At 38.6% G+C, this 14745-nt stretch overlaps 2 protein-coding genes across 2 annotated transcripts; both read right to left on the bottom strand.

Moving 5' to 3' along the window:
• Positions 1 to 914: 914 nt before the first annotated feature.
• On the bottom strand, positions 915 to 3447 carry LOC138045244 (uncharacterized). The gene is made up of 3 exons (XM_068891670.1): positions 3292 to 3447; positions 2815 to 2874; positions 915 to 1260 (listed from the first exon to the last, which is right to left on the bottom strand). Exons 1-3 carry the CDS (start codon positions 3409 to 3411, stop codon positions 1051 to 1053), a joined length of 390 nt encoding a protein of 129 aa, XP_068747771.1. The 5' UTR covers positions 3412 to 3447; the 3' UTR covers positions 915 to 1050.
• A 2003-nt stretch (positions 3448 to 5450) lies between these two features.
• Positions 5451 to 8447, bottom strand: LOC138044407 (gamma-crystallin D-like). Its single transcript, XM_068890924.1, has 5 exons — positions 8376 to 8447; positions 7707 to 7774; positions 6944 to 7165; positions 5890 to 5940; positions 5451 to 5705 (listed from the first exon to the last, which is right to left on the bottom strand). Exons 2-5 carry the CDS (start codon positions 7758 to 7760, stop codon positions 5466 to 5468), a joined length of 567 nt encoding a protein of 188 aa, XP_068747025.1. The 5' UTR covers positions 7761 to 7774; positions 8376 to 8447; the 3' UTR covers positions 5451 to 5465.
• Between the last annotated feature and the right edge of the window lie 6298 nt (positions 8448 to 14745).

The raw sequence follows: 14745 nt of genomic DNA, 5'->3' as shown, positions 1-14745 counted from the left end.
CTTGGTCTGCGACATAGGATTGCTGTGAACAAAGGTCATTGTACACTCTTTTCTTTTATGGGAACGTGAAATTTGGGGCTGTAGCTGAACGTCCTGATTTTTTTATGGTTTTGAGTGTGAAAACGTTCTTAACATTTTTTTAAAGTTGTGTATTTTGCCAAGTTCGACATCGAACTGAATTGTTCTTCATGCAACAAGAAAACCACATTAGTAATGTTGAAAAACGTCCCGTTGTTCTGTTAGACTACAGTCTTACATTTCTTTTCCCTTTATTAATACTACTGACACTGAAAAACAGAAAAACACTCTTTGTGCAAGATGAAGACACTCTTAGAAGACTCTCAGCCTGGCTATGTTCTTAGTATATTCTTGCTAAAGTGTATCATCAATATTTAAAGGCCGTTAGCTACAGAGTATTTACGGTACTATTCTTGGCCCAATTAAGATGAGAGCCCCAAACGACAAAACCTACTGAAAAAACCCAAAGCAAATGACACAACTCGGGAAGGAGTGGAGAGAAGGATGGAATCTTAATAAAGACCCACTTTCTTTCATCAGTCCTTTTTGCGCCATGGAACGCATAAGGCCTCATGCCACTTTCTTTAAATACCCCAAAATGAATACTGTGATTGTAAGTTGCAAGCACAAGTGACTTTCACCCGTTAGGAGGCCAGAATTGACCCAGGACGGCCTAACATTCACTCGGATGTTGTAACGCCATGCTTACGCGCTTTACACTTAGATGCTTAAAAGCATCTCAGTGTAAAGCGCAATGACTTTTCGTGCCTTATCTAATTCTGTAAAAATTGCTAGTCGCGATGACAACACTCGGCAACAATTTCCCCCTTTTTAAAGTGTATCAGTCAAAGTTCAGCTACTTAGAAGGTGGCAAACGTAGAATGAAACTTAACTGATCATTTTCAACCAAAGTTTATTTCTCAGACCATTTTCACCTGTTACAGTAAAAAAGAAAAGTTAAGCTTTTCTTCGTTAGAGGTTACAAAAAGGCGCTTGTCACTCCAGTCACACGATTGTGGCTCCGCAGCGTTCTTAGGGAGACTTGCGAATGCTTTTCACTGAGGTATTCAGTCCCATCTGCCCTGGATCGTTGTACAGTTGGCCTGCGTTTAACTGAACGTGTGCACCGCCATAGTTGACATTAACAAATGCCTGCCAATTTCCAGCCGCATCGCCAACTTGGATAGAGTTAGCACCATTAGGCAATGTCTTTGTCAGGTCTGGAACATCCTTGTCGGTAGTCTAAAGAGTTGGAAGACAGCTTGTTTAGATGGATCTCTGATAAGATTAACAATTTTTAAAAAATAATATTTATTATTATTATTATTATTATTATTATTATTATTGCCCCCGCAGGGTTTTGGCCTGGACCAAAACCCGAGGAGGCAACCAAGAAGCCCCGGCGTAAAAATGAAAAATATGTAAATCGTTACCGAGCGCGCAAGGTAATGCCGGTATTGCTCTGACAGGGCACCAGTATTGTTCACCGAGCTCGCGAGGTGTTCTGGGTAACTTGAGTCACGTAGCAGAAAGTCACAAGGAGCATCGTCAAATCGAAGGTTCAGCATAGCGATCGAAGGTGTATAATTTTCGAATATTTACAGCACTTTTACTTTGAAAATCAAAGATTATAGTATGTGATAGAAAACCATATTGCCTGGGTCAGAAATCGAATTTTCAGGCACAAATCAAGAACAGGGGCGACGATTTCTCAGCCACAAAGGAAAGAAGGGCGACAGACTCGGCTACAAACTGCTAGACGCAACCTCAGAAAGCAAAAGCATATATAGTCTCAGTATCAACATTTTCAAACAATCTTCGATCATTTTTACGACAGTTATTCATAGATAATAAAAATCAGCGATCCGAATATAATAGCCGAGTTGTGTTCCTATTTTATTGTATTTCAAAGTACCGTGGAAAGAACCACATGGATCAAAAAGTTGACAAAGGAAGATGACGACGAAATGTTACCTTCTAGTCATTGAATGTTCTTGTTCCTGAGTTACTATCATATTTTCAAGGCATTTTCCATAATTATGTAAATTGCTTTTCAGTAGATAGCGTATCAAATAAACGTTGGTGGAAATTGAAAATTGTTGCCCATCCTTTAATTGCATCTCACTTTCATTTACCTACCTAATTACATGTAAAATAAAATGAAGATATCACGATGTGCAGCACATATTATTTGGAAAAAATCTCAGCTGCCATCCATATTATCTTGGGTGGGGCAGATGTAGTGAAAACTATTACTAGTTATTATTATTATTATTATTATTATTATTATTATTATTATTAAGTTCATCACCCAGTTGAAACAAAATGCTAAATTACAAGGGTCTTACAACTGGCGGCAATATATATCAATAAAAACAAATAAATACAACACACACCAATTAATCGATAAAAAAGCACATTCGCATTGATACTTGTCTGTGATGAAGTTATCTGGTCTTCCCAATTGTTTTTTGATACTGTGCTAGATGGATGGTGTCACCCTATCGGGGATTGTAGCCACACACAATTTCTCGACCCACAGAAATAAGATAACATGCAAGACTGCACGCAATATTTTTGTAACACATGGACACATATCGATTAACTTAATCTGCTAGAGACCGCATGGTGCACAAAAGGTTTCGCTCTAACTTTCGCACGTTCTCGTGGTACACCTCCCCCTCCCATGAACTTTTTTGAGCAAGTAGCAGTGTTTTCTTCGAACACGAGACTGTAGGCCTCCAGTTTGACCTATTTTGAAAAATGAAAGAACGTAAGGGAATTGGATTGTTTTACCATAGATTGTCCTCCTTGCGCTGTATTCTCCCACAAAGCTACTGTTTTGTTAGACATGATCTACAACCAAGAGAAAACATTCGGAACCGTGACTTTCCCTGTTAACTGTGTATAGACTCAAAGGCTAATTGGTATTTGCTGAGCGACGACTTGTTCACACCACAATCGTGGGTTTGACGCAATAGGTTATAAAGCATCTGTACGGATTGTTTAGCCAAGAGTGAAAAAGAAAACTGTGGGGTATTGAATCTCATTCGCTAAATTCTCAAGCTCATTTTTCCCTACCAAAAATGCTAGCTTGGTCGTAATACTTAAGTTCCACTGTGTAACATTTCATACAATATTATCTTCGAACATCGTTGGTGAACTTGGTCTTTCCAAACGGATTTTTGACGAAACTATTCGTCGCCTTCATTGAGATGGCATAAGAATGCTGAAGAGGGAGTGGGCTTCAGGGCCAACCAATACAACTCTTACCTGGATTGATCGTCTTCGAAAATTAAGTTGAATCAAGGCCTCTAAAGCTGGTAAGCTGTGATGGATGTGATGACCAAAATGATCAGTAAAGATGTGTTTGGCTAAAGCCCTTTTATTCATTCCAAAAACAATTCACGTGCCTTTGAAAACAATGAAGATAGCTTTGTCGCACCATATAAGGTCACAAAACCGGAGCGCACATATTAATTACACCCCTCTCTGGGATGCCTTCCCGTCTATCTAAGCTACTGAACAATATCAGTTGACCTTTTTGCTCTGTAAAACATTTGTTTAGTTAATCAAACCGAATGAAAAACTCTGTCTATGCGTTCCAGCAATCAATTACTTAACCATCAAGTGGTCTCACGTCACTATACCCAGAACAAGCCCCGCCCAAACAGCTTAACTCAAAGCAATACCGCTTTAATCACGGAAATTTCGTTCGGCTAATGGCTGTGGGTGTGGCTCCAGGAAGAGTGTTGTTAAGACCATCAAAACAAACCTCTTATGATACTGTTGAGGTTCATTTGACAAGAATTCAAGATGTGTCTAACGTTCCATTGTGTGGGTTGATTTGAAAATTCTAGTCGTTTGAAAAAAAGGGGCAATTTTGGACGAGTCTTTTGAGAAAACGGAATGACCTTTTTTTTTTGAAAAGATGCAAACTAAGACACCACCAAATGTTATGTGGTTAGAATTTTGTTTGTTCTTTACCAGGAAAATCGAATTGTGGAAACATCTTCCTGAAAAGTAATAAACAGGCCGGGTATTTTCAAATCCACTAAATAAATAAAATACTTATCACAGTTCTATTTTGACTTTGCACGGGTATGCTTTGAAACTTTACGGGAAGTGTATCTGTTTGGAATATTTGGCTGAGAAGTGTTAGTAACATGAAAATTTAAGGACAGGACGTCTTTCGCCGATGCACTCTAAAGATCATTTTTTTCTATTCGAGAATGGTAGTTAGATTCAGTTTTCAAGCAAAATATGAACTTACAGCGGACTTTCGAAAACCCAGGGCTTAAGGCCTAGCCAAACGCCCGCAACATTTTAACGCAACACCTTGCAACATGTTCATTGTTTCATGACGTTGCGACATGTGTTGAACGGGGTGGCCAAACGCACGCAAAATTTGACCAGGCTTTACTTTTCATGATGAAATGTAAGTTTCAGATCATTATTTCACTCAAAACGAAGTTGTACAGTTGGATAGCCCCTGCTTACCTGAGAAAGGGCGAAAGTGCGTTTTTGTTTTTTAGATGTGGTGCTTCGATTTAAAATAAGCACACCGATAAACGATTTTTTTTTTGTGCTTGAATGGTTAAAATAGAAGTCAAGAATGCGGGTAACTTGTCATAACATTAGGGGCAAAGCACTTTCAGTTTGGTATTTATTTATTCATTTATTCGGTGGCTTCGATAAAGCAAACCTACAAACATTAGCACTACAACATATTTAAGATTTGGGATAAACGTCAGGTCCGAACGAGGTCTAATCCAAAATAGCAAAAAACATATACAGTATGCATAAATATGACCACATTCAAGGTTACTATGAAGGACCTGACAACCTGACGACTTTTGAATTTACGTTTTCTCTCCAAACATCCTCTCCTTTCGTGACAACTTTGTTCCTGGAAAGTTAAGGCTTTTTTTTTTTTTTAAAAAGTCTAACTTGAAGTTAGTGTTCAATCTGCACGAAAATGGCGTGTTCATAGTGTTCGTCGACGTGTCGCATCGACGCGGCCGGATGCGGGAATTATACAAATCTAGAGATAATCTTCTAAAAGGCAAATTCCGTGAGCAAATTAAAGAGAAATGAGAGAGAGAGAGAGAGAGAGAGAGAGAGAGAGAGAGAGAGAGAGAGAGAGAGAGAGAGAGAGAGAGAGAGAGAGAGAGAGAGAGAGAGAGAGAGAGAGAGAGAGAGAGAGAGAGAGAGAGAGAGAGAGAGAGAGAGAGAGAGAGAGAGAGACTCCGCTCTTGAATTCGCCGAACGAGTTTCTCTTTTTACTTAAATAATACATTCTTAGCAAAAGATTCCGAACGTGTATTTCCTTAGCTTTTCAAAGTACACTCAAATACTGCAAAAAATCGGTGTAGAGGAGCCGTTGTCTTGAAGACAGATAACAACTGCGAAATGTAATGTCGAGCAAATCTAAAGACGATTTATTGTTACTTTTCATGCTCGTCTCTTTTGTTGCTGTCAAATTTCTTTAAGCTCTTTACAGCACTTCCAAGGCCCATAGCATCTAAGCTTGTGTAATTTCGTCCAGGCTCTAAAAGAACTTTTGCTCCTTGATAATTCACTTCGGCAAACACTTGCCATTTCTCAGACTGTTCATCTACCATAGCCGACCGAACTCCTGTCGAGAAATTTTTCGTCAGGTCTTCGGACCCTTCATTCATCATTTCCTGCGAAAGAAAGAGTGGAATTTGTTAGACTGACCAATTGCATCTGTTCAGTGTACTGTCACTGCCTTGTAAGAATGCATTTCTTTTGAAACATTTGTTTGCAAACAAGTTTTCGGTAGACGATAATAGTTTATATATTCTCGAGTAGTTCGAAGAACGTTGAATGAGAGAATAGTGACATTACTTGTGAGTTTCCGCCGTAGGCTTCGCCTTCAAACAAAATAATAGCCCCAGTCTGAAAATATGAAAATAAAAGCTGTGTTTATCCACAGTTTCGGGATTTTGTCAATATTGTACATAGAAGTTAACAGAACTTTTCTATACGGCAGAAGCTTGTGGGGACGTGTAAGAAACGAAACCAGTAATAAAGACAACAGAGTTTAAAAAACGCAACTGAGCGAAATGACTGAAGGAACCAGTCGTCTAGTACAAGATATGGTAGCGTCGAATCAGGGGCACCCAACGACAATATAGTTTAAAATCACTTAAACATAGCATTGTTAAACGTATCTTAGTATTTAAACGGTAGATATAGGCATATCTTTATTCCCTAAAAAATTTTGATCTGTTCGGATTTCCTAGCTGAAAGTCTAGTGATCCGAAAATTATAGCGATCAAAACTTACCTATTCGAAAATTTCAGCCAGAAAAAAGGCTCCCGAAAATTCTAGGTGACCTTTTTTGGGTAAAAATCTGTTTACAATGGGCAATTATACCATTTTTTAGTTGTTCGAAAATCCTAGGACAGGCAGGCAAGTAAGAAATTTTACAACAAATGTTCCGAAAATTCTAGATCTCAAATTGTCTTCCGAACAGATATTTTCCGAAAACTGACGTTGGGTGCCTCTGTCGAATTCGCGACCACCAATGACAGTTTATGGTCAAAACGGGATCTGGACTCAGAGCATCTACAAACAAGGTGTTCCTAGGCCTCATAAATTGTATAGCAGCAGTGAGAGCAATAGCCTCCCATCGATGTGACCTGCGGGTTCGATTCCGAGGTTTGGTGTCGATTAGGTTGAGATTTTTGGTTCACGGCTCTATTCTCTTCCAGAGGTTTTTCTCCGGTTTTCACCTCTCCTTGAAAATCAACTAATGATTTGATTTCTGAAAAGTGTCGCCAATTAGTGTCTGAGTGCTAAATACGCTTGACACAGCTAAATAACGTTCATTTTATTTCAAAGTTCGTAAGCAGTTCGCTTGAAATAAAAGTGAAGCATAACTAAATTAATTTAGTACCTTCGGAGCTGGGAAGATTCTCATGCTCTTAATAGGGTTTCCCAGACCCATGGAATCTAAACTAGTATACCGTCGATCAGGTTCCAAAGCAACTTCTGCTCCGTGAAAATTCACTTTAGTAAACACTAGCCATTTTTTGGCATTCTCTTTCAGAATGACCGAGCGTGCTCCATCGGAAAATTCTTCAAGATTTCGCAATTCTGTGCAGTCACCATCCAAACTCTAGAATTTTAAATAAAAGGATATCTGTGAAAAGTGTATTTGCCAGTTGATCAAATCTATGGTAACCTGCAAAATCTCCTTCGGAGAGTCAAACCATCTCAGCTTCTCGAATTCTATGTTACCAAGAAGCTCGGTATAGCTTTCTACTTGAGACATCATCAAAAGATATTTCAGCCAATGGGGGAAAACGATTTCTTACATTTTGTGAATGGTTGTTGTTAAAAAGGTCGATCGATATCCGCAACTGAGATCACGATTCGCTAAGCAAAAAGACCTATATCTATGCACTTTGCCAGGAATGTGATCCGTGGCAAGCGTTTGGAAATACTGAATTGAAATAGCTTCGATCACAAATAAAGCATGTTGTGACCTAGTTTTGTAAAATTCCCAAGGTGCAAAATGTTATTGGCCTCTCGGCTTTACACTCGGAGTTAAATCTAAAGCGCCGTGACTCCACGACTGGAGTTCGACACAACAACTCGGAAACCATGTCTTAGCAAGAAAAGACACAATTTAGCTCCAATGGCAATTTGTTACTTACTTTTTGTTTCCCTCCATATCCTTCATTCTCATATAAAATAACATTTCCACTCATCTTCTAGTCTGAAACTGAGAAAGCAGAACAAACCGCTTCCTAAACTGATTCAGTCATGATTTGTGAACGATCGCTTTTTATAAGATTAATAAACAGAGTCCCATTTTATTGAATGAGAAGAGAGCTGATCCTTCTGATTCTACCGACTTAAAACATTGAATCATTTTTTGGTTATAATAGCCCGATTTCAGAGTAATTTTAGTGATTTTTCAGCAGTTGACCACAGCTTCTTTCCTGTGTTTTCAAATGAATTTTAGCTCTCTGATTAAAATTAGTATTTACCTATTCAGTGCGATAAACAGAACTTGATGCCGACAATGCACTTGGACTATATAGTTGAACTGAAGACAGATCTATCATCCGATAGCTCACCGAGAGAGAGTAACTGAGTTGACTCATTACAGTACGGAAACTGTGGAACTTAAATTGACTTGTAACGCAACAAAAAGTTTCAATTCTCGCTTTCTTAAAGCAAAAAAAAAAAAACAAAAAAACTTTGAGTGCCTATGCAAGAAATCGCAGGGAAACAAACTAAGTATTTAAATAAGGTATTTAACCGTAAATGGAAGAGAAATTTCAGCTGATGACAGCGTCTTATGACAGTTAAATCTGTACCTTAATTAACTGACGAAGAACCCCGCTCGTTGCCTTTACTACGTCTCAGTGATGTCTCCCTGACAACATCAACAATTTAAGAAACACTCTTCATATAAATGAAGAAATCGTGAGGTTTCTCTCTTGTTTTGCTACCAAGTTGGTAACAGAGAAGCAAATGGTTGATACTAATTGAAAGCAAGATAATCTTTCCTTAGGCGGTCATGTTATTTCATAATTTGGCATAAACTGTTCAGTACTGCAAGAACTTGTGTCAAACAAAAAAAATTCACATTGTCGAAACTGAACATTAACTCTAGTTTTCGAAGATTGTGAACGATTTGTAGTAAAATCTCCTCGTTTCAAGATCTTTCAATATTGGTTTAATATTTCATTCTATATATCACGGTACCGGATAAGTGGAATCGACAGTCGAAACATCTAACATGGCTTTTCCTTGAAAAGCTAAACTGTGACAAAAATCTAGCATTTGCAAAGCCAACCAACAGGAACAGAAAATAATGAGATCGTTAGATTCCGTTCTGTTTCTGTTCGGAAATTCATGAAATCGAACGACTTGTTTCAAGCTTCACAATAAAACAGTTATAAATCTTTATCCGTTGTGAATTAAGTTTGGATAAGTTTGAGATTGAAACCAACTCACCGAAAAGTGTTCCTGTTTTGAAGCGGGTTAACTTGGTTTGAGCCCCTTACAAAATGTAATTCTCGTGATTTTGTTTTGTTCTATCGTAGACTTTGGTGCGAATGCCAGAGGCATCCATGCATAACGGAACATTAATACGGTCAACATTTTTCGTGCAACTTGGCGCGCAACAATGTTGTGTTGCATTGCAAGTTGTGATGGTTTGTTGCGCGTATTACCACCTCCTCGTGCAACAAATTTTCATGTTGCAAAAACTAAAAGCGACGTCTACTTTTTGCAACATGAAAATTTGTTGGGCAAGAAGGATCTCAACTTGCAAGCAACATTGTTACGCGACAAGTTGCACGAAAAATTCTGCCCGTATTACTGACTAATTCTGTTAACATTTTCGACTTGATTCTCTACACCTTTACTTGCATAATCATTACACCGATTTAATGCGATCATTACAAAATATGAGGAATCCTCCACAGGTCAGTCAAGCCGACAAATAATAGTGGATCGCACGTACACTCGAGGTAGACCAGGAAACGGAATCAACAGTCCAACGATTAGCTTGTTCATCAATGTTGTGTTCCTGTTTTCCAAGCCATGAGGGGACCGCAAAGTCATCGGAAATTGGCTTCTACCGGTATTGTTTCCTGCACTTCTGGAGGATTTCAGCATCGATGCATTTTCCTCTTTTGGGAAAGCCACACGCACTTTCAATATTCGCAAAGAAAGAAATAGGTAGATGGGTGTCCCTTTTAGAACTGAAATTTTTTTAGTTTCTAAAGAAACTGTGGTGCTGCGTCGGTGGGAGATTGAAACAGAAATTTATTTTATCAAACGAGTTGATAAAGGTCGAATGGCCACCGTGAAAGATTTGGTGGCCATTCGACCTTTATCAACTCGTTTGATAAAATAAATTCCTTTTAGAACTGGTCAACAAAGGAAATAAATTGCCAATAATAAGACCTAGTGAAACTCGACGTGCAGAAATTGAAACAAAAACTACCCACAATCGTCCGGATACGTGTGGACGGGCCTTAGTTATAAAGACTATTTAATTAAAAGATTAATGTTTTCACCTATGAGAGAAAGGAAAACTTTAAACAATGTAAAAAAGTCGGTAAAATCGGAAGAAAACCCCGTCAAAGGCAACCATCAGGAATCAAAAGCTAAAGTTGAAACAGGAGAGTCCCTTTTTAGTCTTAGATAAATCGTGAGACATCTGGGGAAATCCTTGTTTCAACGAAGCGGTCAACTCTTGTATGTCAGTTTTGGCGCAAACGGCGCCATCAACAACTTCAACATTCGCTTCGATATGTTCGGCTGTAGAAGCCGCATTTCTCCGTTTTAAGTTGTCTCTCTTGCCCTTAGGTTCAACATTAGTCGAACTTTCAGGCATTCTTTGCGAATTATCGCTTTACAGACAACAATAACAATCTTTAGAAACCGAATTGCTAGGAATGATGATTACAGCGACGCAGTTAAAGCGGTCAACAAACGTCTAAAACAACTTTGCACGCAAAATAATTGGAAACTCATCAGCCATACCAACATCACTTCAAATGGACTTAACAAAGGTGGCCTGCACCTTAATAGGGAAGGTAACGAGTTATTGCAAAAGAATTTTGTAAATTTTTTACGATGTAATTGATTTCCTAATTCCATGAATGCCGATATTGCTGATAATTCTCTTGTTTCTCTAACGTTGCCAAAATCAGTTGAAAACGAAGTACATGCTGTTAATTCGAGTCTTTCCAATGCGTCTAGTTTTTTACCAGCAAAGCGTGGTTTTAAAATGGCCTGTTTGAACATTAACAGTCTCGTCAAACATATTGACGAACTTAGAGTCCTTCTTTCTGAGTAAACTGTTGATATTCTGGCAATCAACGAAACAAAACTTGACGAATCCATAAAAAGTTCCGAGCTCCATATATCTGGCTACGAATTTATCCGTCGTGACAGAAGTAGAAATGGTGGAGGAGCGGCAGGTACAAAACCACAGGTCACAGGGCACAGGGCACAGGGCACAGGTCATTGTTTTACCAATACAGAAAGTATCCTAAACATTCATAAGAGCTAACCTTAAGCCTAAAAACGTTTGTTTAGGCCTAATTAGGCCTAGGGTTAGCTTTTATGAATGTTTAGGATACATTCTGTATTAGTAAAACAATGACCTGTGACCTGTGACCTGTGCCCTGTGACCTGTGTTTTGTACCTGCCCGTGGAGGAGTAGGTTTTTATATTAAGTCTTCTAATTCTTATGTAGTGCGCTCAGATCTAAATGTAATTAATCTCGAAAATTTAATCATTCAAATTCGTAAACCGAACTCTAGGCCTTTTCTGATAGCGACATGGTACAGACCTCCCTGTTCCCCTACCGATTTATTTTCAAGTTATGAGTTATTTATCGACAAGGTTGATTCTCTTGACCTTGAATACTATTTGTTGGGTGACTTAAACTGTAATTTGGCCTCTTCTACACCTGATGCAAACACTCGTCATTTACTCGAGATTTCGGATTTATATGGGCTCAATCAATTAATAAATGAACCAACTCGTGTTACTGAATCCTCATCTACATTGATCGATTTGATTTTTACTAATCATGCAGATAAGGTAAGATGTTCCGGTGTCTCCCATATTGGCATCAGCGATCATAGCCTCGTCTATGTTTATCGTAAACTTTCTTCTGATTTATCATCTAAAGGACACTCTTACATCTCTTATAGAAATTTTAGAAATTTTAATCGAGATAATTTTCGAAATGAAATCTCTCAACAAGACTGGTCTTTCGATGAATCTGAAGATCCAAATTTGGTTTGGTCTAACTGGAAAACAAAATTTTTGCGCGTTGTCAATTCTCATGCTCCAATTCGAACTAGACGTGCTAAATTGAATAACTCACCCTGGATTAATTCAGTCTTGAAGAATGATATGCGCTGTCGTGATGCTGCTAAAAAGAAGGCGATAAAAACAAAGAATCCTCATGACTGGGCTAATTACAGAAAATTACGAAATAAAATCAACAATAATGTAAAAACCACTAAGGCATCCTATTATCATAATAGTCTCGAAGGACTTGGAAAACTATTAATCACCTCATGTCCCGTCGTCAGAACAACCAGCTGGTAAAGGAAGTCAAAGTAAATGATATATCTATCTGTAATTCTAACGAGATTTCCAATACCTTTAACGAACATTTTTCAACTATTGGGCCCAGACTAGCCCGCGAAATACCTTCTACTTCGGACGAAGTGTCTACTTATTTAAACAATTTTCCTGAAAACTTCAACAAATTCTCTTTTCGCCCAACTACTAGTAGTATTGTTTTTACTGACTCATCTAAATCGATTGTCGAAAACTAAATCTACTGGGTTAGACAATATCTCTGCTAAGTTAATTCGTGTGTGTGCTGATATTATTTCAGGTCCGTTATGTGACCTGTTTAATAAATCTTTGATGTCTGGCATATTTCCTGACGATTGGAAATGTGCCAGAGTGATTCCGTTGTTCAAACAGGGCGAGTCACTTGATTTGAACAACTACCGACCTATCTCTGTCATTTCAGTTGTCGCCAAAGTGTTTGAGAGGATTGTGTACGATCAGTTATACAACTTCTTAAGTAACGTGGGAGTCATCTCTAAACAACAATCCGGTTTCCGGTCTTTGCACTCTACTGTTAGTGCTCTTCTTGAAGCCACTGACAGTTGGGCGTTTAATATCGATCGTGGCTACGTAAATGCCGTAGTGTTCCTCGACTTAAAAAAGGCCTTCGACACTGTTGATCATGAGATACTATTAACTAAAATGAATCAGTACGGAATTCAAGGGAAATCGCTTGATTGGTTTAAATCATATTTGACGAATCGCACACAACGGTGCTCCGTTAACGGTTGTCTCTCTGATTTTACCACTCTTAAATGCGGTGTGCCACAGGGAACGATCCTTGGCCCTCTTTTATTTCTAATTTATATTAATGATTTGCCTAACTGTCTATCGTTCAGCGTTCCTAGAATGTATGCTGATGATACACATATTACTTATGCTGGCTCTGATTTACATCTGATTCAGTCTAGTATATCTCATGACCTTGAAAAGCTAAGCAAATGGCTTGTGTCTAACAAACTTACTTTGAACGCTACAAAGACTGAATTTATGTTGATCGGATCCAGGCAAAGATTAAGCACTCTATCTGATACTCTTGAACTCTCCATTGATAATGTTCCAATTGAAAAAGTTTCCTCAGTGAAATCACTTGGAATATATGTTGACGAAAATCTAACATGGTATCTCCACGTTGATAAACTGTGTAAAAAGATTGCTTCCGCAATTGGAGCCATTAAACGAGTTAAGCCATTTGTGCCTCAATCAACTTTACTCAGTATATACAACTCACTAGTTCAACCCCATTTTGATTACTGCAGCCTAGTCTGGGGTAATTGTGGTAAAACATTATCTAACAAGCTACAAAAACTACAGAACCGTGCTGCACGAGTGATAACTTCATCGAGCTATGACGCTGATGCTAATTCCTTGTTTGACAAACCCAGCTGGAAAGACTTAAATTCTCAACGTCAAATTCAGAAAGCTTTAATGGTTTTCAAGTCTTTAAATGGTCTGGTTCCCGAATATCTCACGTCTAAATTTGTAACGCGTAATGTATCAAACTATGCTCTGAGGGATTCGGCAAATAAACTTGTTGTTCCGTTTCCGAGAACAAACTACATGAAAAATAGTTTTAGTTACAGCGGCGCAACTCTTTGGAACAGCTTACATCGTAACATTAGGGAATTTAGTTCCATAGATCAATTTAAACGCCTTCTCTATCAAAATTTTTAAATATACGGCATTCATGGAAATCAGGTCTGTAGGTAGCTTATTTTGTAAATTAATGTAATAATAGGATTAGGATTTTAGATTTTAGGATTTTACAAATCTCTTTTTTGGAATTGTACCTGATGAATTTTTTACCGTGTATAAATTAAGTAAATAAATAAAATAAAATAAATAAATAAATTAGGTGCTGACTTCAGTCCGCTTTCAAAGGCGGCAACACACTGAGTTCGCGCAGGCGCAGTACTATCTCTCACGTGAGCCCTCGGTGCGGTGACGGTATAGAATTAAAGGCGTCAGCGTGTTTTTTGCAATTCGAAGCCCTGGCAATTGGCTTCAACAATTCTTCAGCCGCATCCGTTCGATTTTGTTGAACGATGTTGACTGGCACAATGACATACATCCAACTCTAATTCTCAAGTTAGCCGGAAACTAGCGAACTTTCACCGAGCGCAACGAACGAGTGCGAGATGCTATAAGTACGAGAACTTCAAGATAAAATTCGTATCGCCAAGGGGTCATGTAACGTTTTATTGCTGCGACTCATCGGGCGGACGGTCCTGGGCGGATGATCCTCTAAACATCAAATACTTTGCAGTCAGCGGAGAACTCACTAAGGGTACAAAGTCAAGTCACCTGAGTGAATCGTTGAGCCTGAAAGCTGGTTTACGATGTTCCCGGGGGAGCGGGTACTTCTTATTAATGTTCTAATGAGCATGTGCCGCTGGATGGGATCGCATTTTCACGACTGGATTGACTATACTGGGGTTGCATTTTCAACAGACTTCCCGACAGAGTTACTAGAATGGGGTCGCAAATTGTCGGGGTTTTGGGGGTAAGACAATTCTGGCTAGTGAGATTTAAAAATGGAAAGATTCGTGGTAAAAAAAGTTGTTACAGAAA

Source organism: Montipora capricornis, chromosome 4 (assembly GCF_036669925.1).
Source record: "Montipora capricornis isolate CH-2021 chromosome 4, ASM3666992v2, whole genome shotgun sequence".
NCBI classification, from domain to species: domain Eukaryota; kingdom Metazoa; phylum Cnidaria; class Anthozoa; order Scleractinia; family Acroporidae; genus Montipora; species Montipora capricornis.
The sequence above is the reverse complement of the archived record's forward strand: the minus strand, read 5'-3'. Positions and strand labels throughout refer to the sequence as shown.